General features: G+C 51.1%; 5 protein-coding genes across 5 annotated transcripts; 2 read left to right on the forward strand and 3 right to left on the reverse strand.

Moving 5' to 3' along the window:
* The first annotated feature begins 9,096 nt into the window (after positions 1–9,096).
* LOC100901965 (venom protease) lies at positions 9,097–10,368 on the forward strand. Its single transcript, XM_029110817.1, has 6 exons — positions 9,097–9,174; positions 9,266–9,399; positions 9,482–9,629; positions 9,729–9,867; positions 9,964–10,097; positions 10,213–10,368. The coding sequence occupies exons 1-6, from the start codon at positions 9,097–9,099 to the stop codon at positions 10,366–10,368; spliced, it is 789 nt and encodes a 262-aa protein (XP_028966650.1).
* Positions 10,369–12,128: 1,760 nt separating this feature from the next.
* Positions 12,129–14,566, reverse strand: LOC100902927 (cyclin-dependent kinase-like 1). Its single transcript, XM_003741010.2, has 9 exons — positions 14,390–14,566; positions 13,897–14,018; positions 13,738–13,810; positions 13,379–13,604; positions 13,118–13,263; positions 12,958–13,017; positions 12,679–12,856; positions 12,487–12,598; positions 12,129–12,374 (listed from the first exon to the last, which is right to left on the reverse strand). Exons 1-8 carry the CDS (start codon positions 14,555–14,557, stop codon positions 12,489–12,491), a joined length of 1,083 nt encoding a protein of 360 aa, XP_003741058.1. The 5' UTR covers positions 14,558–14,566; the 3' UTR covers positions 12,129–12,374; positions 12,487–12,488.
* Positions 14,567–16,057: 1,491 nt separating this feature from the next.
* On the reverse strand, positions 16,058–19,078 carry LOC100902116 (uncharacterized). Its single transcript, XM_003741079.1, has 13 exons — positions 18,940–19,078; positions 18,774–18,848; positions 18,583–18,699; positions 18,403–18,474; positions 18,126–18,304; positions 17,837–17,972; positions 17,553–17,738; positions 17,374–17,469; positions 17,240–17,272; positions 16,941–17,033; positions 16,696–16,851; positions 16,285–16,524; positions 16,058–16,164 (listed from the first exon to the last, which is right to left on the reverse strand). Exons 1-13 carry the CDS (start codon positions 19,030–19,032, stop codon positions 16,099–16,101), a joined length of 1,542 nt encoding a protein of 513 aa, XP_003741127.1. The 5' UTR covers positions 19,033–19,078; the 3' UTR covers positions 16,058–16,098.
* Positions 19,079–19,774: 696 nt separating this feature from the next.
* Positions 19,775–22,501, reverse strand: mRpS30 (mitochondrial ribosomal protein S30). Its single transcript, XM_003741011.2, has 10 exons — positions 22,283–22,501; positions 22,083–22,204; positions 21,864–21,975; positions 21,621–21,748; positions 21,353–21,512; positions 21,017–21,211; positions 20,784–20,933; positions 20,517–20,694; positions 20,050–20,336; positions 19,775–19,948 (listed from the first exon to the last, which is right to left on the reverse strand). The coding sequence occupies exons 1-10, from the start codon at positions 22,499–22,501 to the stop codon at positions 19,808–19,810; spliced, it is 1,692 nt and encodes a 563-aa protein (XP_003741059.2). The 3' UTR covers positions 19,775–19,807.
* Positions 22,502–24,544: 2,043 nt separating this feature from the next.
* On the forward strand, positions 24,545–27,920 carry Frmd5 (FERM domain containing). The gene is made up of 12 exons (XM_029110818.1): positions 24,545–24,643; positions 25,356–25,496; positions 25,590–25,661; positions 25,746–25,973; positions 26,107–26,187; positions 26,328–26,461; positions 26,631–26,712; positions 26,817–26,896; positions 26,984–27,155; positions 27,264–27,468; positions 27,584–27,726; positions 27,828–27,920. The coding sequence occupies exons 1-12, from the start codon at positions 24,545–24,547 to the stop codon at positions 27,918–27,920; spliced, it is 1,530 nt and encodes a 509-aa protein (XP_028966651.1).
* The last annotated feature ends 14 nt before the right edge of the window (positions 27,921–27,934 follow it).

The raw sequence follows: 27,934 nt of genomic DNA on the forward strand, positions 1-27,934 counted from the left end.
GAGAACTCCAGCTTTCTTCCAGAACTCATATCATGGACTGAACTCTGAAGAACCCGGGAGGCTCACGGTTTTGCACCCTTGCGTCCGAGCGGGGAGTTCAGTTCCGCAAGGAACTGAGCGCTCGTGCCTCCGTGAGCAGCCTAATTCCAAAGGGTCGGGCCAAGAAACGGCAACTGTCGGAAACAGAGTCAATTTCGGTAGCCTCAGCTTTGGGAGATCCTCTCGCATCACAAATCGACATCGAAGAAGGAAGAAACATCTCTGACCACCTTTGTATTGATCTACTCATTCCGCACTTCGAAGCTTCCGAGCCCGCTGAGCCGCTGAGCCAGACTGCAAGTTTCTACGGAGACCTCTCGATAAACCCACCATGGAAGGCATGTGAGATTGGGCTGGCTGTTCCTCATCGCGGTTTCAAAGCCTTTCACCAAAAAAGTCCGATCGGATTGGGGTTAGACCTTCGTGAACTTCGGTCTGGGAATCCTCCCGAGCGAGGTCTCGAACTCGCAGAAGATCCTCCGCTCCACGTTACCCTCGTTGACATCGGGACTCTTCCACTTTTTCAATTCAACCGAGACCCTCGATGTTGCGCCTGGCCTCTGTGTAATTTCCGAAATGGAGCCCAAGTAAATCCATTGCCATTCCCTAGTTTAAAAATGATATGATTAAGAGATATGATTGAATCGGCACCTTCGCATCTCCGATTCCTGAAGACCGCCGTCTAGTTAGGAATTCAATTCATAGCAATGCCCACATGATGAGTTTTCCTCCCGATTCAGATCAGAGAGAACTTCATACAAGCGAGCTCGATTAGGCTTACTCAACACGAGCTCCGAACAGACGATAGAGCGACGCGTATTTTCTTGGGAAGCGAACTCACGGCATGACTTGAGTATGCGTGCGTGGGGAGAAAAACCAACGGAGGTCAGTCTGTCGGTCGTGATTCGTGAGTGGTTGCATACGGCTGCCCGCTTGGCGCCGATGATGATCATCCTCTTAAATGCGACGAAGCAAGCCGGGAAATCCTGGAGTTGCTCGCTTCTTCTTCCTTTTCTGCGAGGAAGTCCAAGAAGGTGAAGGAACACCTCGAAATCTCGCCGTCAAAATGTGAAAGATTGAGCTCTCCGAGGTCATCGAATCCTGCTAATTCCCCACGAGGACTTTGATAAAATACGACCGTGAGAAATCGTCCTCTACCAGAGGCATATCCGGATCGCGGCATCTTTGTCCCTCGGAGTTTCAGCGGACACGCGGTCGGGAATGGCCCGATAGCTGCGATCCGGTCTCTTTTGGAATATGGCTGATGTACATCCGGAGATAGTTTTGGTTTATTGCTCTTAAGCGCGCTCGTTCGCTCCCTCCCGTCTTCGCTTTCGGTCTTTCATTCCAACAAACAGCCTCTCCGTTGGATTCTGCTCTACGCATTCTCTCTTCTTTGAAGGGAAAGTCACCGGCCATCGCCGCTACAAGCGTCAACCATAACTCCCAGGCGCTCTGAAACTCGTCGCAGGGACAGCCACACGTAGGTGGAACCGCTTCACCCTCTTGTGCATCGCACACTCGGCTGGGGAGCGATCGACATGCAATCTAGGCAGTGATAACAAAACAGTGGAGCGAGCGCCTTTTTTCGCCCTTGAAGCCCGAATCCGCTCGCTTGCGCGTTCGTTGCTCCCTCAATACGCTCGTTTGACATGAGACAATGAGCCTGCTCGCGGCAGACGTGGACCCAACGACGAATAGGAGACGGTCGAATGGATTGACTTATTGTGGCGGCCGACAGCAGACGCAAAGCCAAAAAACGTTCGCCGAATCGGACCGCGGCCAGCGCCGAGAGCAGCTCCGAGCGGGCTTGCGGCGAGCTTCAGCGCTCGTCACGAAATTTATTTCACAACAAGTCACGATTCCGACTCGCGATCAGACATCTCCGTATGCCTATTCGACCTGGGGCTGCGGATATAGTTTCTTACGAAGATCTCATGACCGTTTTCTCCTGAATCCTTCGGTCAAGGTCGTATGTCGCGGATTACTCAGCTTCCAACGGGATCGTGGTCCGAAGCCTGCCTGTGCCTGCCATGAGCGACCCGTATTTCCCTCAGTGATTCGAACAGAGCCCTTAAATTATTTTTTCACTGGAAAGTTGTGGAGCTCCGTCACCTCTCAACGATTCCTTGCGAGGCCGGCAAATAATCAGCTCGTGGGTTAGCCGACAAGCCATCCAGGCCAGCGAGCGGCAGCAGCCAGCCGGTCAATCGCGCAGAATGGGGGCGAGATCTCCGAAGCTCAACGAGCGTTGCGCGCTGTTGTACTGGGGCCGCATTGTTCGGATGTTAGAGTAGTCGCATGAAGAACGGGGAGGACTACACCAGAAAACGAGCGCTCGTGGCGCTTTGATGCAGCTCAGAGTTTCTTACTCGGAAAGCTCTGCGCGGGATTCTCGTGCCAGCAACCAGTGAAATCGGCGGGGTAGCCGCCTGAGCTAACAGAACTAGCTAGCTGGCGGAGCAAACAAACTCGCCTAGGCGAGTGGGCTAACCGACTGAGATCGTCTTCAATGAAGCGAGCGGAAAAGCCGCTCGCTTCTCGGAAGCCTTCGAAAACTTCTCGCCTCTCGGTTCACATTGACGCTTCGGAGACTCTAAGGATATCGACCAGAGTTCTTGGGATCGCAATGCCCGGTCGGTTGCTATAATACTGCAAAGGAATGTCAAGCACAGATATCTTTCTATCCTCTCAGGGAGAGATCTTGATCTTCCTCTAAAACAGCGCTTCTCAAACTTTTCTTCCCCACGTCTCCCCTAAGCCTTATGAGGGGCGCTCGCGTCTCCCAAGGAGATTACCGTATATCTTAGAATGTAAAGTTTCGACCTGTCACAATGCCGTTTTCTCCATGGACCAATCGTACAATGATTTAAGAGTTATTGTAGACTAGCCATGAGCTGAGTGACCTGAGACGAAAAATCGGTCGGTTGGGAGTTCCAGGGATCCTCCGCGTCTATCCTGAACTTCTCCTGCCCCCCTAGTTTGAGAGACGCTGCTCTAAAGAATTGAGGAGCTCGCGATCCGTCTCATCCTCATAATTAGGCAAGAAGTTGCTTCTCGCATTGTCACCGTCATCTAATTGCTCGGTGTGGGATTACTTGCAAGGAAACGAATATATGGAACCTATCAAAACCATTGAGTACTCTCTCACGCCATCGATGACTCGAGATATGTATCATAGGACCATAAAGGGACCATCACGAAAAATATTTCTGCCCCGAGGATCTCCAGGGTTGAATTGGATTCGGGAGCACCTTCTAAAGAGCTCGAACTGTGTTATATAGGAGCTCCTCGGTCGCGGTCTCCCCCCATAAGTTGCGCGATGGCCACTGATCGCCGAACGCAGTTCTTGACCATCGAGACCGCTATATGTGCCCTCAGCCCGCTTGCGGATGAGCTGTGCACCAATTCGCTACCGATATCTCAACGCGCATCGTCTCGCGCCGCCTCAGATCATTGACTTCGCGTCGTTGGCGGACCTAGACTCGAACGTTAACATCAAAGGAGTCCATGCCATAAATCGTTCTTTGTTGACCTCCTTCGGCAGTCTCCAGAGAGAGATCAATGAATATTCATTGAGAGGGGCGAGGGTCCTGGCGGGCTTTCAGTCCAACTCCAAGACGGCCCTCTTCTGACGGGAGCCCCGCACCCGCAGCCGACTCGCAACTCCTTCGGAGAAGAAAAGCAGAGAGTGCAGCGCAGTTCCACCGTGACGATTTCTTTGGTCTTCTTAGGCGCGAGTATAACTCTCCGCAATCGTGGCGATCTCCGGGAACTTATCGCAGCGCAGAGACGAACCTTTTTCTGTTAGCGAAGAACCCAAAATCGACTTCAGGACCTACATCGATGTCAGACTCGACAGACATCAGACCTGCTCAGACCTTGTCCGTAGAGGCCGAGTATCGGTCACAGATCGCTGGCTGGCCGGTTCCTCGACTATCGGTAGTTGCTCTGTCCACTTAGCGCCCGACGGGAAGAACTGACCTTCTCAATGATCGAATCCTGTGTCGTGAAGCTGGAAAATTATGTCATTGTGTACAGATGCCTCTCGTAAGAGCCTTTCTCAATCGAAGCTGTACGGCCCATCTGCGTCCAGTAGCTACTGATACAATACATGCCCTCGACCGCGAGCGCGGGCCGGATTCCTGTATATGCTGTTGTTGCCGTCGAGGTCAATTGTACACTGATTTCCTCGTTGCCCCGCGGATCGTCGACAGATCTCTCGAGCTTGAGGGATCGAGTATCCGGCAGATGAAGAGTCATTCTATTCGACGAGGGCGGAGACCCTCCTCATCATTCCAGCCGGCCGGCCTCCTCTCCCAAAGGAACTCTGGAACCATGTGCTCGACCTTATTGAAGCTTCAAATATCTGGCTACCGAGACAGTGTACCGCCAGTTGACTTTCCGGAGAGCTGAGGATGGCTTGAGCTTCGGGGCATCATTCGCTTGCCTGCTCCAATGATGTACGCAACGCTTTTGACTCTATTCTCCGTCAGAAGGATTTTTCTCAACTGAGAAAGAGAGCACCTTCCGGGTTCCCTTCGATGTTGTCGACCCGAGACAGTTTCTATCTACCCCCTCGACTGTACATGGAATTGTACCCAAAAATAAAATTCCGATAAGCGGGCGGATCCACTTGTCGTCCTTCAAGCTGAGGGGGCAGGGACAGAGGAATCTTCCACGAGAAAAGCAAGGGGTCTTGAGCGAGTACGCGTTCACTGAAAAGTGTCCATGCGAGAACTCGTCATCTAAGAGGCTGATCAGTGATCACTATTGCATGAAACATCTCCTTGTGTCAACAATGCCATCAATGCTATTTAGCCTAGGGTCCGAGAACTCGAGTGTAGTGCTGCTCATCGAATCGGCATCTCCGGCTCGCATGTACTCCGTCGCCCAGCCCACCTGACGAGAATCGCAGAGGCGCCCCAATGCCGCGAGAGAAGTTTTCCTGGTTTCAGTTTTCTCGGGTTCCCGTTTGAAGTCTCCTCAGTGGGATATTCCTAGACGTTCTGGAGTCGGGAGCCCTGACGAGGTAATCGGTCATGGAGTGGACGGTAGCTTCAGGTGATGACTGGAGTGGAGATTGTAATGAAGCAGCTTTCTCGATCCACGCATCACGATGACTGATTACTGATTAGGTAGATTGATGTGAAGGTTATATGTTTATTATGTGAATTATATGTTTTTCTGACTCGCGGGGTATCGAGAGGCACTATACGTATTTTTAGAAAATTTCTGACCCAAACACTGATAGGCGATGATTGTCAATATTTATCCAATCAATTAGCGAGCTCAATTACCCGAGCCTCCTTCAATAATTGGCTTGCACTCTACAGGACTTGAAGGAGCAGCCCGACTCGTCGGCAGGAATCTGGGAGTCCGTCCCGCCAATGGATCGGTTCTTTCTCGCGCCGCAATACTGTCACCATTCGTTTCCATTCTCACCTTGGGGACCTGCCCTTAGGCGATGAATGGGGAGTGGATCGCCGATTTTCTATTCGCCACCTTCGTGAGCGCATAAACGACGATTTTCTGTCACGATCGAAGAATACGTCATATGGTGATAGTGGAATCCCTTTTCATGAGATTCCATAGAACTCCGATGATTCAAGAGGCTCTCCCGAAGTTTTCAGAGCTATGGAATGAATCACTGTACCATACACGGTTTTTGCCGGAATGCCCCAATCAGATCTCGTTCGCCCGTTCGACAAGGGGCTGTATTCGCCGTCTTTCAAAAACTGATCCCAGCGATCAGCGCAAACTTATTGAAGTCGAATGGGTGCATTAGAAGGTTGGTCGAAGAGTCGATGCGATCTCGATGAACGATTCAGTCACGTTTTCCCTCATGAGGATCATCAGGTTCGCAGCTTCCATGGGAAAACTCAACCAACTCGACATATCAGATTCAATGTACGGTCCCCGAGAAGCTCGTTTCGCTGAAGAATCTCGCCGGGAACCCTGGGGGCCCTGAACCCCCGGATAAGGATCAAAAGTAGACGAGAGCGGTCGAAGCGCTTCCCCCCGAAGGCCCCGAGAGAACACTGACGTTTCCGATGCGTATTGGGAAGGAAGCCCACTTCAGTGCCGATTACTCTCGGAAGCCGGAGCAAAAAATCAAAACGTGATCAGGTGATGAATCACAAAGCCAGACGAAGGTGATAATCGAATATATCCAAGATCAAGGTCGCATCGAAAAAGCTTTTTGGAAAACATTGCGTCATCTTTCCGGGATGGTATGACGCTTCGTTGCTCCAATGAAGCGGAACGATCTACTCGGGCCAGAATTGAGCATACCGCAGAATCGCGCGCGTGTGGACCCATTCTGGGAAGCGCTCCTGACACGAGACCGAGCGACTGGAGAGGCTGAACATTGAGGATACCACAGGAACTCAACTTGATTCCTCACCTCTGATTCCCAGGAATGGCTCTCGACTCTCGACTAAGGGGGGCATGGACCCCTCATCCGGATCAGGGTATTTTCTTATTTCGATCAGCCGAGAGGGAATGGAACGATATGAATCCCACGGAATCTAATCTTATCGACGTTTCGGGGCGCCCACCCAGAACATCGAAATCAACATGGCGAAATTCTCAATAATTCGCATGCTTCCACCCTGAATAATGATCGTCTGTTCAGCTTCATTACCGACGAGTGCGATAGAGCGACTAAATCCCTCCTGAACGACTTCCGCATCGGTCCTAAAAGATACATCGATTACGTCAGTATCAGCTTCCATGACACGGGCATTAGGTAATCATCGACTCTACGTCTACCCGGTGGACTGAGGTCTGCTGACAGCGAGTTCTCTGAAAACGAGCGTTGACCCGGGCCATTCCCCCTGCCTCCTCAGATACTGAGGCGGCAGATACTGGGAGCGATTTCCGCTTACGAAGTCTCTTTCCTGCGGGGAAGGAGCGCCCTTCTCGCTAATCTCCCCCAGTGCCTCGTGGAATTGTAGAGGATGTCCCGAGACCTCCTGTGGAGGGAAGGGTCTCTTGCGGAGCGATAACCTGCGAAGACTTCGCGGCCCGGCTGCTATACGAGGTCCAAGCGAGCTCAAGTCCCCAAAGGGTCCGGCAGGACTTGCATCGAGTCGTTCCGTGAGATGCGACACTGCGCATCTTAAATGTCCTTGTCGGACATCGGTTCATAACCTTGATCGCGGATACCACGATTGGGGATGTCTACGATATGATAGTATCTGCGACTCGATTATACAACAGATCATTTATCAACGATGAGTGTCCCTTAACTTCGTAGAGGGTGTTGCAGGACAGAACCTCATTGCCAGCCGATCCGGCCGCGGCTGCATGATGGAATCGCCTCAATGGTTTCGCGTTGAAATCGATGCAAATCGGGGTGTTTGTCCCTCCAACCGGGACCAGAGTCTGTTCCCTCGGCGTTCTTATCCGAGTTCGAGGTTCTCTGAGCGACCCGAGCAGTGCACGGCGGCATTTGCGTCGCTGCAGCACCCTCCCACCGCTTCGGAAGCTGTCAACGTTGTCGTCTATGTGACATGAAGTCTACAGTGATGGGAGCGAGGCCGTTTGTGTTCAGGCGGGCCGTCAGCGGTCCCTGTCTGACTGACTGCTAGGTGGGAGCCAGTAATCTGCGTCTTACTCATTACTACCGCGTGTGAATGTGTGACGCAGCGAAAGCTCACGAGCATGTACTATACGAGCTCGCTCGTGGTCGTTGTTGTTGGCGCCGTCTGCTGCTCGCTCGGTACCATTGATAAGCAACTACCCAAGTGCTCCAGACGAGTGGACTCCTCTCGAGGCGGAGCCACCTTGCTTGCTGCGCCAGACCGCGCAATAGTACATGGTGTTCCTGCGTAGCGCACAAGCAACCCTGATAACAGCCCCACCTGGTGGCAAATGGCATCGAACGGGCATTGATGCCTCGCTTCAGACGGAGCTCACGCTGTCCACGCTATATAAGTACCGAGTTCGGACCGTGCTCGGACAGAAGCACTAACTTGTGACCCAACACACAACGACGTCGCGAGCTCTCACTGCGTCGATCGACCATCGCTGTTTCGGAGGATACGGTTCTCATCTTGTACGACTTCGTGAACGGTGCGACGGATCTCGAGGCGAACTTCGATTATCTTATCGCCAGGATAAGTCTGTTGGGACTCTTTGTTCGGACTACATCGCCATCGCTCTGACGTCCGCCGATAAGCAAGCCGCTTCGAACCATGTGTATCGTTTGTCGGTATTATTGGCTTCTTCTGTTGTGGAGTGTAGAGATCGTCAGAGGAAGCCATGACACAAGTCCAAACAACATCTCTATGCATATACAAGGAGGTGAGTGTGGCATCACTGATTGTGAATGGTGTCGACGAAACTCTGGCAGAAAGTGATACTTCTTGGAATCTCGAGCTTTGTCTCCGAATCCGATTTCTGGTGCTCCTGGATCAAGGTCCGGGTTCTTGCGTCAATCCCGCCGATTCTACCGTACGAACGGAAGTTGAGTGTTGTGGTCCCCTCTGGATTCAGACTGTCGTCGAGTGTACTTTTGCCTCGAACATTCCTTGCTAGTTCTCCGACGAAGCTGTTCATACCGTCGCGGTCAAGTGGGACTTTGAAGTTGCGATTTGAGGCTCTGGAAGAGGGGTGTCCCTCGTTCGAAAAAGGATATGCTCGTTTGTATGTGGAGACGTCTCAGCCTTGAGAGACCGCCATAGCTTCCTGTTTGCCTACAGACTTTCCAGGGCCTCGAGGCGCGACTGTGGAGAGCCTCGTGAAACGCATATCGATTTAGTCGAATAATTCACAGAATTCCCGTTGTTTGTAACCATAAGTGTATGAGTAACCCTCACCGTGACTCCGATCAACCTGCAGAGAGGGTTTCCGCTTTGGCCACATGTCCTTAACGCGACGTTCCGACTGTCTGGTTGGTTCTGATCGGCTTTTCGGAGCTTCGGCTTTGCAGGAGGGGGAACAGCTTCCGTTGGTTCAGATCTCTGGGTCGAACTGTGTGCTCTCGATGGGCAATCTCGGGCTCCCTCGAAAGGTTCCCGGGAATTTCCGCTTGCGAAATTTTGACACAGCATGCATTTTCCAGATGGATTTCTTTTCGCGAAATGTGGGAAGCCAACCGCACGTCGTCAGCGGATCGTCGGTGGCGAGGTAATTTTTTGGGGTGTCCCGCAGATTGGAACAAGTGGGTAGAGGATCGTGGATGATTCTACTGAGTTGATCTCTACGTTTTCCTTATCAGGATGTCTACGACGGAGAGTTCCCGTGGCTGGTGAGCATACAGCTCGTGCCTGCTCTAGGGGAGAACAAATGTGGCGGTACCATCCTGAACGACCGATGGATTCTCACAGCAGCTCACTGTTTTCATGGCTACAAGTAAGTTATCCGAGTCGTGAAACTTCGGAGCGAAAGAGTATCGATTGAGCTTGAGTGACGGTGTTCTCATCTCTCCGTGCAGGAAGAGCAACTTCGTGGTTCGAGTGGCGGACTACAACTTGCGACGCAGAGAATCTCGCAAAGAACAAGCTTTCACATCGAAGATCGAGAGGATCGTCGTTCATCCCGAATATAGGAAGGACCGAAAGTACGACAACGACATTGCCCTGGTTCGTGGAAACATAACTTTATGAAACTATCCTCCGGGTCACAAACGGGTCAATTAGAACGCTTGTTCCAGGGTGATCTATCACGTCCTTTCCTTGCAGATAAGGTTGTCCAAGGACATCAAGTTCTCACCCTATTCTTTGCCAGCCTGCCTTCCCACCTTGCGGTTGGCCTCTACGGCGGGAAAAAATGTCACGGTCATCGGATGGGGCAAACTCGCCGAAGAAGGCAAAGTGCCTGGTGAGATTCCTTCCCGAAATCCTCATTTTAGAGATCTCTCGAGCTGGGAGCACAACTCCAGATGATCTTGCGAATATAATCGGAATTCCCTTGCAGAGACGCCGCGTAAAACGTCGCTCGTAGTTTTCGAGAATTCTCAGTGTAACAATTGGTTGTCATCCCTGCGGATGAGGCTACTCGATAACCATCTTTGCGCAGGTATCGAGCGCGGTGGCAAAGATGCGTGTCAGGTAGGTTGAGATCTGTGAAGCCGACGTGTCTATCACAATTCCGAGTTTGGAGGCCCGGCCGGGAGATCGTTCCAATAACGGACCGTAACGATTCTTCTATTCGTATCCCTGCCAGGGCGACTCGGGCGGACCGCTGATGACGATCGAAGACGGTAGATACGTTGTCCTCGGGGTTGTATCAACCGGCTACGGGTGTGCAAGGCCCAACACGCCGGGAGTATACGCTCGAGTTTCATCCTTCGTCCCGTGGATCAATGATGTCATCAACTAAATCGTGCCAATCTTCGATTGATATTGGAACCGGACGGATCCTAGCGCCTCCTTCGCGGTAGGATCCGCTACCGCTCCCTATCTGCTCCAGAGAAATTGACGCTCAATCCTCCCGCCGGGGTTCTCGGAGGTGAATCCGAAGCCCGCGGCGATGCCTCGAAGGCCGCCGTAATCCTGGGAGTCTCCGCCAGGAAGTCCCACATAATTTATTCAAAACCCTCGGGTTGTGTAAATACGCTGTGCAGCTCATATATTCATAGTTCTGATGTATAATGTCTTATCCGATACCTGGCGACATTCACAATCCCGGAAGGCGAGATATTCTTGATTCTAAGGAGTTCATAGATTTTCCTTAATATCAGGCATACTTCACTCGATGCCGAGGAACGCCTGTTTGGAGGATGTTCCAAAATTATTCTCTCGGGAGGGGAAGATCGCTCCGCGAGTATTTCCTTCTCTGCGAGGTTTAGTTCTCGGGCATCCCCTCCACTCGCGGAGGTCTCCGAAATCCAAAGAGGCAAACCCCCGGGTGATATTGTAGTAGCAACAAAGCATACATATTAGGATATTCAGTCAGACTACACAGAGGCGGAGGAAGCAGAGTGCTATCGCATCGGAAGAGGAGAAATCCGAGAAAAACGAAACGACGGGCAACTCGCACAGATGTATCCAGAATCGAGCGCAGGTCCGACCGAGGAGGCGTGTCTGATGATACTCTCCCTTCAGCTTATCATACACCGGTTTTTCCCGCAAAGAGATCTCCGCTGTCACGCGCCTCAATCCTTAGGTAGTCTCTTCGGAGTCCCCCAGAACCTTGCTGCGCCCGCTGTGAGAATCACAGTATCTGTCTTCCGTGCTTGAAAATTGCCAAAGATGATCCCAAAGATTTTCCTGAATATACCGAGCGCCCCTTAAACTTGGAATGACCACAGTAGCTACGGATCGTCGAATACTCTGCGTTCCCTCTTGTAAGGCGTCCCGGATAACCGTTCGACTTTGGGGGGCGAAATCGTTCGAAGTGGTGGCGGGTAGAGAATCGGAGGACGGCTCAGGTTTCGATCTGGCCTGGTCTTCACACTCGAACCGCCCTGTTTCGGCGGATTCCTCGATCCGCCACAATTTTACTGCACCGATGAATTTCAGTTTTGCATCCTACAGAACCGAGAGTGCGTGCCGCAGGGTCTCCCACGCGGACTTTCAAGAGAAGAAACATATTTATGCGTGAATATTGAACTTCGCCCGCCGAAGGTGATATTCACATCCTTCACCGATCGTCATTTTACTCAGTCGCGCGGTCCCTCTCCCTGTTTAAGTTATTGGTCGGAAACCCCTATGGGGATTTTCCGCTCCATTTCGGCGGTGGTTACGCGTGAGGAGCATGTGTAATTTCGAACATCCGCCAAGTATGTTCGGTGAAGAGGCTATCAACGCAGCAAGCCTCGACATGAAATAAAAGCGTTTTATGTGTTCGATTCAGAGCCGAGGACCCCTGTTTGGAATACCTACCCCCTATAGGCAGATCCTTTATTGCAGGGTCGAGGGCTATGATCCAGACCCAACATCCATGAGCTCTATCAAGAACAATCTTATAAAGGTTTCGGATCCGATGCGAATTCTCGACGTCGAGGTCCGTTCATGAATTCAGAGAGCCTCTTCCACTTTCGCTGAAGGTATCGTAGTCTCGAAATCCACGGGAAAGTCCCAAGCTCTCCTAATCTCTCCTTATTATAGAGCAGTACGAGTCGAACCTCATGAAGAAGAGCTTTAATCTCTCAGATAGCGAACCTAGAGTCACAATAAGAGGTTTGATCGGGTAGCAGGTTTGAAATGTACGATGAAGCCTTGCGAACGGTGCCATCTCATTCGGAACAGTCCTCGTGCTGCAAGCAGCCATTAACGTGATGACACTCCGATGCTTACTTCCAGAACCAAGCTGAGCTATTAGCTTGCTGGATCTGGGCAGAGAGTTTATTCGAGGATAAAGATGCGGATGCATCTGGATCGTACCTGATGAAACCCATCCGGTAAGTTTGAGCAGCGGATTTCAATGACTTGCGAAATTCATTAACTACTCCATAAGGGTCCAAGGCTAGGTACGTACGTCTAGCACGCAACTCACCGTCATATGTGCGGAAGATGATCGGACTGCATTCGGGTCCGCGAATAGAGTTGAGAGGCTTTCGCCTCTGGCATAAGCGGACCGTTACCTCTACTATCACTTGTTTGGGTATCTGGAAGATGAGCGAGGCTTTAGCAGTGATCCGAACAGAGAGAAGGACAGCTGTCCGAAACGAACAGAATTCCAGCTCACCCAGGTTGGGAAACACAGTGGTCGCGGTTCCACTGCTCAGACCCGAATGTGGATTCCCCTTTGAACTTGCTCTAGGATTCTCTTTGCGCGACTCCTCATCATGACTGCCATTGAAGTACGGGTGCCGGAGTAATTGTTCACAGGTTGATCGCTTTGAAGGGTCTCGATCGAGACATTTCTGCCGGAAGTAATATCATTGAAACGTGTCTCCCGTATTTTCCGTCGTGAAAATCGGTGCGATCAAAGTTCATGAGTCGCTGTTCGAAAGAAGCTCCTCACCTTGAGGAAATCGATGGCGAACTTGTCGTTGTTTTTGGGAATCATGTCCTCCAGAGGTTCCTGTCAATTTCATGGATGTGAACAGTTCTCTCTGACGTGCAAAGCTTTTTCGAACCCTTTCCCCGCGATTCGACCTCATGAGCGTCTCTACTGCGCTCACCATGTGATCAGGCTCCGGAATCGTAACTCCAGCGAAGAAGTCGTTGCTCTTGAAGATCTGCAGATGGCGCGGTATCAGTTCTCCGACGGTTTTGCGTATCGAGTACAGTTGATCCACGTCTGATTTCCCGGGCCAGAGAGCCTCTCCTTCAAGAGAAGGAAGGGTACGTATCGAAAGGCTACGGAACGGTAGACGACTCGTGTGGCGTTCTGTTTGGGAACGTGTTGCTCCAAAGAAAGCAGACACAAACGATATCCTTACCTCGCATGAGTTCGGCAGCCACGCATCCAATTGCCCATACATCGACGCTGGGCCCATATTGCGTATCCCCCACAAGGAGTTCGGGGGCGCGGTACCAACGAGTAGCGACATAATCCGTATAGTTTTCCCCTGGGCTGAGGGTTCTGGCGAAGCCGAAGTCGCACAGCTTCACGACGCCTTCTTTCGTCAGAAGGATATTTTCGGGTTTCACGTCTCTATGAATTGCCTGTCGACAGAATATTCCTTCTTCCCGAAATAGGAACCGATAATATCATGAGGAAATCATCCTTAACCGAGTCGGAGCCAAGAAGAGCTCGAAACCTCGTGGTGAGGCATGCGCTATGGAGTCGTGAACTCACGTTGTGGGAATGGCAAAAGTTTACAGCTTGAATGACTTGCCATGTGATGCGTTTTGTCAATTGTTCAGGAACTCTGAAATGTAGGGGAGCACATTGGTGGTAGGTGAGCGTCGGGAGATACGTGCACCGAGAAGTGATCAAAACGACCGTGGGACGAACCCTTTGGGATGCTTTTCTAGAATATCCAGGACGGTCGCATCGCAGAACTCGAATACGAGATGCAGTTTCCTCTTCCGTCTGAATACCTCTAATAGGTTCACAAGGTTCGGGTGTTTCAACAACTGCAAGTCGGGACAGCTTTTAGGTGACCAGCTGATGAACTCTCGAAATCCGACAACTGCGACACCTCAGAACGAGAATTGACCGAAATGCGATTCGGATCCGGATTTCGACCCGGCGGCGCGGCGTTTCGTGGGACAGCGAGAGTTTAGAAAAACATCGAACAGTGGCGCACGTTGATACCGTGGGGGTCAGCGAGTCCAAGGACGTCGAGCGGTCTCGCTTTGACGAGTCCGCTGGCGGCGCCGGGTGGATTCGTGGCCACATAATTGGATGTCGAATACGCGGTGCCTGAGGTAAAAGAAATTTGTACCCGCCGGGCTGCTGCGCCCTTCGGAGCACTGAGTGAGAGGCTGGAGGTCGCGGCACGCACCTTGAGCATGCGGATCTCTCTCAATGCAATCTTCTTGATCAAAATATCATCCTCGGTTTCTACGTATTTCTTGATGGCGACCGTCTGTCCTGTGTCTCGGTTGCGGCATTTGAACACGACTCCGTAGGAGCCTTCTCCGATCTTGGAAATCTTCTCGTATTTCTCCATTTCACCATGAGAGATGACCTGGAATTGAGGAAGGGGCATGAGTTGAAATTCAATGAGCCCATGCTGTTCCGAATTCATATCTGGCGGGGGGAGAGTTTTCCCTCTGATATCCGACGATCCCTCCTGGCAACACTCGAGCTCAGCGCTATTCGTACTGTACGTTCGCTGACCCCTTCAGTCCCCGCATGGTTCAGAGTCATTCGGGCCTCTCGCGTACATTGCTCCTCTTCCGGATGACTTCCGCTTGTGCGACAATCGTTTAGCTTGAGAGAAAGGCGGTCCGGAAGCTTGGCAGACTCCGTTGTCCTTTGGCAGCCAACACGAGTTCCCGATGGCGGTGTTGATCCGAAGTTGGGATCCGGCCATCCGATGGACCCTAGGTCGCGGTAGCTGGGGCGATAGTGGACTAGCCTGGCTCCTGGCCTATCGATACAGCCGCATTGATCTCATCAATCGTAGCAAGTTTCATCTTTGGTGGACGTTTCGCATTCCCCTCCCCCAGAGTTAAGTCCCAGACAAGCGGACTTCCTTTCACGAGAATATATAATTGGAAAGGCATTCACATTTCCCGTGGCTGCGTCCCTCGTTGGCGGAATTTTTCCTGCCTACATAGCACGGAATTTCGAGTTGCAGCTCAGCACTCCCCAGGTGGGAGCAAGAGCGCCGGCTGAGCTTTTTCGTTTGGTCGAAATCAACATCTAGCACGATTTCGAGAACCTCAATGACAACCTCACAGGAATCCGCACGATCCTCTTCCACTATCGTGGGGCTCTGCCTCGTGAATTAGCTGAGCCTATCCGTGTACTTCAAGAGAATTTTCGGGCTCAGGTCCATCCAGCCTTCCAAGCATCCCTTCCTCTGAAAGCATGGGTCTCGGAACGAGCCGCGAAGGAATAGGGTGTCCACAAGTATTGCCGTCGCAGAACTATAACCGGGATAGCTGATTTCGCAAAGATGAAACACTTGCAACCATCTACCACTGGATCCGGTCACTAACTTCTCGGGACGTTGGATCATCTCGGAGAGAAGTCCCCGTTGCTGAACTCGGAGATCACGCAACCTCAGGCGCTTCTCTCAGAGAGATGAAAAGCTCAAAAAGAACTTGCCTCTATGAAAGTTGTCGGGTCGACTCGCTCAATCCGCCATCGCAGATACTCCTGACATACAGCAGATTCGCGATGTGTTCCGTGGTCGCCTAGGAGACCGCTCACGGAATCAATGCCGTCCGGAGCCCCGACACGCAGTTCAATCTCAATTTTCGGTCTAGGATTATCACTTTCAGATACATCGACGCGCACATTGGAGATGTAGCGACTACCTTCGAATCGACCCGGGGCCGGGGTCTCTCAGTCAGTGTCGATTCGAGGCCGCTCGCGAATTCGCATCGTGTGCGAGTACAAGAATCCTAGCCCGCATCACGGTCCCGGGATGGGATCATGTTCTTCGATTCGATGCTGATAACGAAAGCTTCGTAGAAAATATCACGATCCTCTACTTGATATTCATTTATTCATTTTGGGATAAGTCAGGAATGTCGCATGTCAGCGGTCGTCCAAGGCGAACTTGATCGATCCTCCCCCGTTGTTTTCATCCGCTCCGAGGGCGGGCTGGAAAAAGGATTTTTACCTCGAACTCCTTGACTCTAGAAAGGACCTATCAGGCTGCGCCACACGTCAAGGAGACTCTGCTCGAGACTCACAACCTCTGCGGTCACGCGTGGGACCTACCGAAACGATGGGCGCGGAGTTCACCTCGTTGGCGTCCGCGTTCTGGAGCACGTCCTCATTATTGAGGAGATTCATATCTTGAGCATCCAGAACGCACTGCGTGGCCTGAAGGAAGGTCTTACGATCCGTCGCTATTGTGTCGAGTATCTTCCCGAGTGTGTTGGTGACACACTGAGTGCACTGCTTCCTGGCTCCAAGGACCACCAGGTCCATGCAAGCACTGTTGAAAGTGCTGACAACCTTCACGGGAACGGTTTTTCTCTTTAGATTCCAAGAGCTTCGCAGCTCCGAATCGTCCGATATTATATTATATTAAAATATAATATTATTATATTATAATCGTCCCTCCGAGACGATCGGGAGGATGCGGCACGGGCACCAAGCGAATTCATTCCGCCGACGATCACTCACATTTTCTGCACAAGACTTGAAAGATGCTTTGTATTGCTCATAGGTGGAGTTGATGTTAACCGGCGAGTTGGTCACGCACGCATCACAACTTCGCTTGGCCCTCTGGGCGAAGTAGTAGGTCCTGTTGCCGTAGTGGCGACGCTCATTCAAAGTACCCTACTTGTTGGAACCATCGTTAGGGAGAAGGAAGTATGGGTCTAGAAATACATATAGCAATCAATCGTCGCTGCAGCCGAATGACTTGCCGCTTGCTTGTTCGGATGGCCCTGATATTTGACCGCGCGGAGAGCTGCGACTTTATTGCAGAGTTTAATTCGAATTTCCAACTTCGGATGGAGCTGCCGGAAGGATACATTTCTCCTTAGATATCTTCGAGATCATCATACGACCCATCTCGGACCGATGGTTCCTACCTCAGGAAAAGAACTCTGAGATCGTCCGCCACAAGGGACACTTGTAACGATCCACCGGCGCGTGAGGGAACCGCTACGTTCGTCGGTCAGAATTCTAGGCACGATCGAATGGGGGACCCAGGGTCACTCACCGGAGGTGTGCATCGGTAGGAAGCCGCTTGTTTCTGAGTGGGATAGTAAGGGGATTGAATTCTCATAGAGCTTCAGTCGACGGCCCTCTCAGGATACTCAATGAAATTCAACGGAGTGAGCGAGCGAACTCCACCTGTGCCTTAGTTGCGTTCTCGCCCAGATTCTCATTGGCGAAGCAGGACCGGCATTCTGCCAGAGACTTCATGTTGTATTCAGTCCGTGTGACGTTCTGCAGGACATCGGGATCAGACCAATTTTAGGCCAACGGAGAGCTGATGAGAGCATATCGATATGAAACCATTAGAAACTCACCGGACCCTGATACGGTTTTCCGGGGAAGACTGACTCCCAGTTTTCGCGACGGCGACGTTCGGATGCTTCCACGTTTCGCCGGTTAAAGCGAATAATCCGGTTCCTCAAATCAGCTTCTCTACAAGTGAGCGCCAACCTCTCATTGGCATTCAACTCCGGCAGGCAGCTCCGCAGTTTTGACAATGCCTTGGACAGGAAAATAAATGCACGGGAAACAAAATTCATCTCCATTCGGGAAAGGGATTAGAATTCAATTCGATAAATGGGAAATACTTCGTAGGTACCGTGTAGGGTTCCATGTCTTCTGAGAGAAACGTATCGTTTATGCAAGTCTGGCACATCAGTACTGTTTCCGGCCTGAAGTGGTCACTACAATACTGGAGGTGATTGCCGCGAATTAACTCATAGTCGTATTGATACCTGGAAAACGAACGATAATTAATTATTTCTCCGGCATTCTGCGTTGCAGCCCTGCTCATCCCGGAAATGAACAAATTCATTCCCATGATTCGCGAGCCTCGGTACAATACGGAACAGGATACCGCGCATGATATCGACACGAAAAACGCCAACCGTATGTCGCGGAAGGATCGACCGCGGAACACGGTAGCCATCGTTCTGAAGGACGTTCCAGTCCGCACGCAAAGTCGACGAGCCTTGACGTACTCGTCAAAGGTGATACTCGCTGTCAGATTGAGACCGGCCGACACGAAGCACTGCTCACATTGCGCCGTTGTTCGATGTCTCCTTATCTTAGGGGAAAATAATAGGCTTAGCTCATTAAGAGCCGCAACTCAGGAAGCTTCGAGTGTGCATATTTAAAGTTCTCCTGAGCCAGTTTCGAAGATACCAAGTTGAGCGGATGGAAGCCATGGTTCCTCTGAGCGCTGCATTTGCTCAAAAGGAAATGAGTCATGTTGAACTGTCGAGAGATCGAGATGCAGCGTCAGACCTCAACGGATATTACTTTTTCCGATCGGACCAAGGCATACCGCTCGAGTCTTCACCTCACTATGCGGGGCGAACTCACGTATTGTGTGCAATCGTACATTATCCGATGAATGAGTTTATCCTCCTCTTCGAGCTCGAACATTTTGTTGTGCCACTTGAGGGCGCAATCGTGGCATTCCTTGGCCGTATTACGGAACTGGGGGATGCGTTGAACTTCACCGACGAAGTCTCGAGATTCAATCCTTTGCAACCAACATTCGGGATACATACATGAACGGGATCGTGATTCCGGATGCACAACTTGGCGGCGAGCTTCTGGATCGTTGCGAAGTCATGGCGCATTGGCTGAAATACGTGATCGTTCGGAGCCGGTTCGTGAGCGCCTCAACCCGAGCGCGCGCCGCCAAAGATTTTTTTCCGCATTCCCTCTCAATACCTTCGTGTCGAATCCTAGAGAAGTTAGATTGAGAAGAGCAGGAGCCTGCCATGCTGACGAGACACATAGGAGAAATTGTAGAGCAACTCTCATGCTTCTTCAGCTCACGTTGCTCTGGGATTAGACGAAATGAACCGAGATGAGCTGAAATCTCTCGTCTGTTCGAAAGATGGTCGAGGATGTCGACCGATCTCCATTCGTGTCCTTGTTTCGGGGCGCAGGTTCGGCGTCACGGAATGCGTGAACGTTTTACCTCAGGAGTCACGAAACGCAAATTGAGAGTCGAGCTTCCCGTATCCATTCAATCGCGCTCGTAATTTGAACTTTCTCCAAGAGGCTTGGAAAATCCGAGGACCGTCTCGACGTCGAGAGTCGATGACGCCCTCGACAACAGCTCCGCTTTGCCGTGAGCTTCGATTGAGCGTTGCTATGATTTCACAACGATTTCTACGAGTCCCACAATGGCAATGGAAATAATAGAGTCAAGTTGCATTCACGAGCACCAACGACATGAGCAAAGATCCATTATTCAGAGGTGATGCCCGAATGCGAGCGGGCTGTGGAGAATCCTTCGTCTTTCATATTCGTACTCACTCCGTTGAGTAACGGAAGAGAAAACTGCGCGGAAATGTGGTTCTCCCCTCCGACCCCTCAATAATAATTCGAATTATCATTTCGAACTCATCCGGAAGCCTTGGTAAAGTCTTGGAGAGACGCAAACCCCAAATATCTCTATACATATTTCTGCATCTGGAATTCTTACGGGGAAAGAAGAAATGAAGCGGTTCGGGAAACTATCATTCGCTCTTTTTCCATTCGCCATATGTACATTTCCACTCTCGTAAGGCTCGTCGAAAGGGAGCAGAACTCAATTGCGTCCATCCGGGTTCACTCCAATTGGCCTCGGCTCTCTCCATATAGGTCGAAGGCCGAAGAACTTGTCCCGAGCGATTCGCTTCTTCCTTTCCTTGATGCCCTTGATTTCTGCTTCGTACATCTCTTTGTTGAACTGTGGAGCCATCAAAGCAATTAGCAAGTTCATCGCCCCGGATCAGCCGAAGCGTTACGGTATGACAGTGGATAGGACCGATATTCCGAGGGTATTCTCACCTGGAAGATATGCTGCGCCTTCGGACGCGGTCGTTCCCATTTGAGCGTCGGCGAGGTTGGCATATCTTCACCACCCATCTTGAAAATCTTCACCCACAAAGGTATCTCGTAGTCCAGGCTTTCGGACACATAGAACTTCCTCGCGGCTAGGTCCTTGGCTAGTTTCTCTCCGCGAGCAAGGAACTCTGCCTCGACGTCCGTGTCGGTATAAGGTCGAGGGTCTTCCACCGTCTTCCGCGGCGCTCGGACCGTCTGCACGATTCTTGACAGAACGGAAGAGTTCAAGCCTGGAAGGATAGAATGTACTCCTCAATCCTGAGTGAGATATCGAGACAAGAGGTCAATGAAGGCGAAAATGTATGATTCGTATCACTGATGACCGGCAGGAGGTTTTCAAGATTTCCCGGCCATCGCGAAAACTTCCGCCATACGTATCAACGGAACACTTCCATCAGGATGAGCCTCACCCTGAAGCTTCCCATCCTCGATAGAATCGTAGAGTTTCATTTCCTCGGAACTCCAGGCGAAATTTCGCTTGTCTCTGGAGAAATCCGGTCCGAATGCCATGGTGTCCAGCTGGTACTTCGAGAAATGCCAGTTCTGCCCATCACTGACAACGTGCTGAGCCACGAACGGGTACGTCACCTGGAATGGGAACGAAGTTGGAATCTGGTGACTAGGCTCTCGACCGATGGATCTGTCCCCGAGAAGATCCCATTCGAGATTGCAAATACCTCGTGGAAGGGCGTGAATCCACAGGAGAAGGCTGAGCCGGCTGCTGTCGCAAAATTCAACATCAAACCGTGAGCGGCTAAACGCCGCCTCCTCTCGGACACATTCAAATGATCAGTGCCTATGCTCGGGTCCAAGCTCGACGGCAGCACCTACGGAGATTATCGAAAGTCATGTTAACATTCCCGATCTCACGAATCAGAGTGACAATGTAAGTGAGTTCTATCGCCCAAACCTCTTTCATTGAACTCAACGTCAGCAGGGGATACTGAAGAGCGTTGCACCAATATCCTGCTGTGCTGACCATCCTGTGCTTTTTCTTTTGCATCCCCAATTCTTCCGGGTAGTAGTCATAAATCGGGAGCTCAGCTTGGAAGATCTCTTCTGACGTCGAGGCGATGACCGGCTCGAGCGGTATCTCGCTCGAAATCTGTAGGTGAGGAGGACATAATGAAGCAGATGATTTTATCGATGCACAAAACATCGACTTCTTGCTCAGATTTTTTCGCGATCTCCGCACCCCGGTCGAATTCGGTCAAGATGATCCAATCATAGAAACAGCGTTTTTTACCATCAATTGAGGATGCCCCCGAAATTGCAGCCAGGGCGCGAAATTCTCTTTGTCCTCGAATCTTGTCTCGTCTAAATTTGTCTTGAAGCTCGTGTGCTGCCAGAAAGCCTCGATCCGTGGCTCTTCCAGAACGACGGTGTCAGCCATTTTATAATGGTATCTGGAAAGTCAGATCACATTGACGAATTCTAGATCTATGGAAGCCGAATCGATCGTAGGGGACGCAAGTGCCTGCTGAATTCAAGACGGGTAGTCTATGATGCGCGACCTTATAGCATCGAGGATGGACCGGACGAGATTCCTCTCTCTAAATTTGAGGGATTCCCCTGTCTGCGGCTCGGTCAGATGGCTGGTCAGGATGGCTTCCTCGATCCACGAGACGAGCTCAGAATCGACCTGGAAGAAGCGAATGGATTATTTAGAGGAGACAAAAAGTGACCGTCATCGAAGTCGGTACCGCTTTTGCCTCACATGTCTGAGCGACAATCCTCAGGATTTTTCGGGAGCCTACCGTCTGAGCATCGGTTTCCGCAGCAGGCTGCTCCATTTCGTGAGTGGTGCGCGTGGCGTACTGGTACATATCGAGGGAGTTGTAATGGAGATCCCCGATGTAATACATTTCCCTGTAATTTCCGAATACTCAAAGAGAGCCTCTGGCAAGCTCAGACAGCAGTTTTCGTGCGAGTGTATGAGCGGAAATGTCCCAGAAATCGATTGGGATAATGCTTACTCTCGGCCACGTTCCGTATTCAATATGAATGACTTATGGTGAGCGGTGGGCATTCTCTTCACTTCATCGTAGTGCTTCTGCCTCTCCCTCAGGGCCACCCCCTCGGGGCTCATATCCAGAATCTTGAAAACCCGAGGATTAGTCTAAGCTTCCTTCCGCTATCGTCCCTGAGAGCGCCCGCTTGATCTTTTGAAACTCACCTCTGGATATTCGGGCTCTTCGCTGAAGAGCGTGCCATCGGAGGGAGTCTTGAGGGCCGCCATTTCGCCGTGAGTTTTATAGTTATTGTAATGACGTTTCTGAAGATTCCCGAGGCATACGGTCTGCCTCGTCTCCCCGCACGGAACGCACTCGGGATTCGGAAAGTTTCGGCAAAGGCTCCGAGCCAATGCCGGTGCGCGGAGAATTCGGCATGCCATTACTGGCTGGTGAGGTTTGCACGGGTGCTCCGGCAGGAGAGGTCCGAACAAGCTCAACTCGATCGGCCTCGAAAATACGATTGCCGCTATTCACGGATCTGCGATAGGTCCGGGGAAATTAGGGAAAGGCTCAAAGAAAACCCCTCCGTGCTCGAGTTTTCTCCTTCCGAGTTGCTCAAAACAATCGACACACCACCTTTCTGGCGCCTTGTCAGGGAATGTGGAGAGAACAGACTCACGGCGCGTGTTTTGCGAGAAGATGAGGATCTTCAGGCCCCGACAACTAGGCGATCATCAGCTGAGTCACAAACGAGTACGGAAGAATCGCGAGTCTTTCCGGATTAGGAGTCAAGATTGTCGTAGTGTCACTACTGCCATCGGGTTTGAGGAAATTCGTTCCGTTCCCCGTTCCGGACGTTCAAGATCCGATCCCTAGGTTCCCCGAATGTCAATATCATTTATCATGGGCTATATATGGATGCGATCGATCCATGTCGGACTTATCCAAGTCGATGTGAGAATCGATTAAACTTTGAGCTGACGTTCGACTCCCTCACGCAGAGGGCGCAACGCGCCCGCATCCATCTGATAGACGTTGGAAGGAAATTGGCACAGGGAAATCCTGAAGGTAGCCTCCGGGTGCTTCATCAGGCTCCGGGGCCGACCTAGATAATGCCCGCTTGAGGCCTGGATTTTTTGAATAGTCATAGAATCCTTTGATGGAGATCATCAGGGCAGACACGGGTTCAGGTCCAGGGCCTCCCTGGGAAACACAGATCTGCACCGAAGACTCTGTTCCACCCGTGGAGCTCCGGAAGAAGATGCTACGGGGAGGGTTCATATCCTCAGCCACGCAAATCGCGAGCTCAATGCTTCGACCGCCGTCACAAGTCTGTTCTCGATGAGCTCCTCATGAGTCATGAGCGGTTTCTGTGATAAGGCATTCGAGTTAGACGCAAAAATCGGAAACCGCGAGCCCCGGTATGACTTTTCTACTTCCTTCAGTTGCTTGCGGGAGCTCAATGCGCTACGATAGTCCCAACGAAGCAGGTCTCAGTCAGTACAGGCGCTCGAGAATTTTCCGGTCGGACTAGCAGGCTGTCTGACCGGCCGATCTGGTGAGTCATCCTCTCCTCGGCGCTCCACCTACCCCTCACCCTGAAGCGTCCTTTCGTTCCATTGACGCTGTAACCCAAACAAGCCCTTCCCTCAAGCGAAGTAGGAGAACAACAAGCAATATTTTTACGCCTAGCTGGCTCTCAACCGTTGCTCTTTCCCATAGTGACTGACGGTCGTCTGCCGTCTCAGAAAACGGCTTTCACTGACTGAGGGAGTCCGCCTCCAATTTAGAACTGGCACGACGAATCGCTGCACTAGCAAGTCAACCGAACTCGCTGATCGGAGAGCCGGCCGCCGACGAGGAAGTTTCTCTTGTGTTAGCGCCGAGTCCGAAGCTCCTTCGAGTGAATTCCTTCTGCTCTCTTTCGAATCGGTACACTTCAAACGCAGTAGTTCGATCATCTTCGTCATTGCTCGCGAAAAACTTTGAGTGTGTTCAGTCGCCAAGCTGCGCATCATTGGATAATTGTGATCCAGCCTCGCTAAGCCGTGTCGTCGCTGAAGACTCACTTCACACCGTCAGCTTCAGGTCGGCGCAGTACCTCCACAATATTAGTGACCGCGGATACTTTACCACCCACTCATCTGCGAACGGTCGGATTAGGTGAGATGCGTGACGTAAGCCTCATACATGTAATCACGTCTTAGTTTCGTGATGCGGAATTTCAAATTCCGAAGTACAGATGAAACTTGATGATTCGTGAGAGTCTGGCGAATCGGCCGCAAGAATTCAATAGTCGCTTCAGCTTACGATCCGACAAGCCACTCTATGTACAACTCCAGTGCGTATCCGAGAGTGAACGACATCGTTTCCAGAGATGTTATTGGATCGTTAAGGAGACCCTCGAGCACTTTGCCTCCGGATAAGGCTGAAGCGAAAACGATCGTGTCCAGAAAATCTTCGACGTCTTCTCGATCTTCAAGATGTTCCGCTTCGGCTCAAGAAAAGCTAACAGACAGGAATACAGGTGCACCGTGCGGCTCCTAGACGATGACGAACCTCCCATCAATTGTGACTTTCAGGTATTTGCTAGGGATGGATCCCTCGATATTCTTGACTGTCATTTCCGGCTTGTGAATAATTCGGCATCCTCAATCAGAATTGGTCTTCTCAAGCGTAACGCCACGTCAAATTCTGATCTCCTTCGCTTCTTGAGCCATGAAACTGAGAGAACCGAGGAACATAGTTCCGGCTGGGTCTGCCTAGACAGATCGACGCTTTTCGCGCGGAAAATCGCCGTATCTGACGACTCCCAAGCCGGAGGCATCCGGGAGCCTAAGAATTTGGACACCTGAGCGGCAGATCTTCTTTTTCTTTTCCAATCGCCTATTGATCTTCCATTCGACGTTCGCTCTGTATCGGTGATGACCCGGGCGTATCCCTTGGAAAATATACCGCGAACGAAGACCTTCCGAAGACTTTCGCTTCCGTAATGTGTACCTCATGGAGAGTTTTTCCAATGAGCCTATACCGCGGGAATATTGATGCATTTGTCCCACATGAGGTCTTTATACTAGCGTCGAGCTACCGTGGCTGACCTAACTCAGTAGCGGGGGACGACCATGGGAGGGAGAGTTCTTGGAGCATGCGAGGGAGCGCAGCCTTTGGGTTTCTCCAGAAGACGGTCCTCTCCAAGGACTTAATTTTTGTCCTAGGGGAATCACATGTGAGGTTTTCCCCTGACGAACGAAAATGAACTGGCAGAGGAATATACATCGATTTGTGCCTCCACAGCATGTGTGCTTAGGCCAATACGTCCTCGACTTCGTATGCTCGAGCATAGGATTGCTCGAGAAGGACCTCTTTGGCTTACGCTATGTCGACTCTCACAACCAGAGGAGGTGGCTTGACCTATCCAAACCTGTTCTAAAGCAGGTAAGTTCACTCCCGACTATGCGTCAGAAGATTCGAAAACTTTCAAGAATTAGAGGGAATTTTCTTCATACTTGCGACTGCTACGCTCCACAGGTGAAAGATATTCGGAATGTCGTCTTTTGCTTCAGAGTCAAATTCTATCCTCCGAATCCGCTGGATCTCAAGGTGAGTGAGTTGCGAATGTCCCGTTTCTGAATGAAAACGAGGGAATCCACGACCTGAAACGATGACTCGGACTTGTTTCTCCAGGAGGATTCCACGAGATACCAAGTCTATCTCCAGCTGAAGAGAGATTTGAGCCATGGACGTCTCAACTGCACGCAGAGCGAAGCTGCGCTCATGGTAGCTTATGTGAAGCAAGCTGAACTCGGAGACCACGAGGCGCCGTCGAATCAAGGGGACGCACGAGCTTCGAGCGAGAGCGGGGACGAAGCACAGTCGGCATTCAGTGCGAGAATTCTGCCAAAACATTCCCAGGTATGAAATTCCGGGGAGAATAATCATCAAGCGTCATGTACCCATTGCTTCCTGTCCAAGGAGGGAGGACCTGCCGCCTTAATCTGGTCAGGAGGGAATATGAGTGATTCCGAGTGAATTCGCCTCTTTATAGGAAATCGAGTCTCGAGTGGATCGTATACACGAGACACTGAAGGGCGTGTCGGCCACGGACGCCCAGGATTTCTTCCTGAAGGTCAGTTTCTAGAAGAGGAAATGACGAGCTATTGGTTTCTATCCGCAATAATTTACCATCCGATCCTATATGCACGGAATCCAGAAAACCAGTGGTGACCTCGACGCAGAAAATTAAATCCCTTGTCTTCTTCGCCGCAGCGCGCAGCTACTTTGGAAAGCTATGGCATTGATCCGCATCCAGTCAAAGACGAACACAATACGCAGCTATACATCGGTGTCAACTACTTGGGCGTAATGACGTTCCGGGCCGGCAAGAGGGACCTTCATATCAGGTAACCCTGAGAGTATTCGATAGCATCTTGCCATGCTAGACACATGCGTGCATCATATTTAGTCACTTTTCGGTGAACAATTTATTTTATGTGAATGCGTTATATTGCCGAAGAATGCCCCCGGGGAGGAGGATTCCCGAATTAATTTTTGGACCATTGTGATTTCCAGATTCGACGACCTCGTTAAGTTCAACTACGAGGGGAAGATGTTCATTCTTCATGTCATGACAGCCGGATCGAATCGTAAACAGGTAGGCTGCTGTTCTCGTCCGCCTAAGGGCTGGCGAGTCGGTCGAGCCGAGCTAATGAGTTACGTCGTTTGATTTCATTCTAATCCTCGGCGGAACTTCTCCAGGTCATAGGCTTCCGGTGTCCCACGCAAGCAGCCTGTCAATACCTATTTGCTTGTGCTAATGAAATCCGATGTTTCTACACGTAAGTTCCATTCGAGACTCCATGTGAGACGCCGCAAAGTTATCTCCGTGACGGGTCAGTCATTCGAAGCTCTCGATATTTTCGCAGGAGCATCCCACCACTCGTGTCGAAAAAGAACACGCTTTCCCGCGCCATGTCCATCCTGAAGAAACGCGAGAATTCCGTTGCGTCTCTAGCACCATCCCAGATGAATCTTGCGCCGAACAACCTTAATTTCAACAAAAGCGGTCTATCCGATCATCGCGAAGATAATTGCAAGGTTCGTTTACCGATCCGATCTTCACCAGCCGTCGGCTGTGAGCTTGCCGTCGGCTCGATGGGCAGACGCAGGACTTGAATATTCTGAGTTTTCCCTATTTTATTCCAGACCGAGGTCCGCGGAGCCTCTGATATCGACTCATTGATGGCGCATTCTGAAGACGAGGATGAACTGAAAGGACAGCTCAAAACACCGCTAATCACACCCACCGTGGACGCTACGCCAACGAAGCAAAACTCGAAGGAAAACGGCGACGTATTCCAGAGCACCAATGTATACGGACCCGTCGACTCACCGATCGCAGAGCATCCCGGTACGATGGAAATCGCAAATATTGGGAAGCAAGTTTTGCTCCTTTCGGGTGTCGCTGAAAGAAGTTCCCACTCTGAGCAGGAAAGATGTTCATGATGATGACTTTTTCACCACAGAATACACCATCCTGGAGTGTCAGTCGAGCTCATCAATACTCCGTCACGCTCAGATGCTGGCCTTCACGGCGCTTGTCATGCTCCTGATCATCAGCGTCACCGCTATCGCAGTTATGGAGAGCGATTCTGCCCTCTTCGAGGAGGTTTGTTTCCGAACCCGAATCTTCGTGGCGTTTATCTTCGTCTTTCGATTATAAATCCGTTGATGACCCGCGTATTGAGCTCATTCCGGGATTTATTACAGGTCAAATCATGGCCACCACTGGTGATCCTCCGACGCGAATATTATCATCCAGTTAAGAGCTTTATCAGCGGCCGAATGTCTTTTGACTACTGAACTGACCGAGCTCC

The sequence above is a fragment of the Galendromus occidentalis genome, unplaced genomic scaffold (assembly GCF_000255335.2).
Source record: "Galendromus occidentalis unplaced genomic scaffold, Mocc_1.1 scf7180000077121, whole genome shotgun sequence".
Classification (NCBI taxonomy): Eukaryota; Metazoa; Arthropoda; class Arachnida; order Mesostigmata; family Phytoseiidae; genus Galendromus; species Galendromus occidentalis.

Coding starts and splice junctions, on each gene's coding strand:
- LOC100901965 (XM_029110817.1), top strand. CDS start 9,097: ATGCATTTTCCAGATGGATTTCTTTTCGCGAAATGTGGGAAGCCAACC. Junction 9,175..9,265: donor AGCGGATCGTCGGTGGCGAG/GTAATTTTTTGG, acceptor TTTCCTTATCAG/GATGTCTACGACGGAGAGTT. Junction 9,400..9,481: donor CACTGTTTTCATGGCTACAA/GTAAGTTATCCG, acceptor CTCTCCGTGCAG/GAAGAGCAACTTCGTGGTTC.
- LOC100902927 (XM_003741010.2), bottom strand. CDS start 14,557: ATGGAGAAATACGAGAAGATTTCCAAGATCGGAGAAGGCTCCTACGGA. Junction 13,018..13,117: donor TTCCGGAGCCTGATCACATG/GTGAGCGCAGTA, acceptor TGAAATTGACAG/GAACCTCTGGAGGACATGAT. Junction 12,599..12,678: donor CACTGTGTTTCCCAACCTGG/GTGAGCTGGAAT, acceptor CTCATCTTCCAG/ATACCCAAACAAGTGATAGT.
- LOC100902116 (XM_003741079.1), bottom strand. CDS start 19,032: ATGAGAGTTGCTCTACAATTTCTCCTATGTGTCTCGTCAGCATGGCAG. Junction 17,739..17,836: donor AAGACATGGAACCCTACACG/GTACCTACGAAG, acceptor TTCCTGTCCAAG/GCATTGTCAAAACTGCGGAG. Junction 16,852..16,940: donor GCCATCCGAACAAGCAAGCG/GCAAGTCATTCG, acceptor TCCAACAAGTAG/GGTACTTTGAATGAGCGTCG.
- mRpS30 (XM_003741011.2), bottom strand. CDS start 22,501: ATGGCATGCCGAATTCTCCGCGCACCGGCATTGGCTCGGAGCCTTTGC. Junction 21,212..21,352: donor GGGGGCATCCTCAATTGATG/GTAAAAAACGCT, acceptor CCTCACCTACAG/ATTTCGAGCGAGATACCGCT. Junction 19,949..20,049: donor AGGCGCAGCATATCTTCCAG/GTGAGAATACCC, acceptor ATGGCTCCACAG/TTCAACAAAGAGATGTACGA.
- Frmd5 (XM_029110818.1), top strand. CDS start 24,545: ATGTTCCGCTTCGGCTCAAGAAAAGCTAACAGACAGGAATACAGGTGC. Junction 25,497..25,589: donor CCAAACCTGTTCTAAAGCAG/GTAAGTTCACTC, acceptor TACGCTCCACAG/GTGAAAGATATTCGGAATGT. Junction 25,662..25,745: donor CGAATCCGCTGGATCTCAAG/GTGAGTGAGTTG, acceptor TTGTTTCTCCAG/GAGGATTCCACGAGATACCA.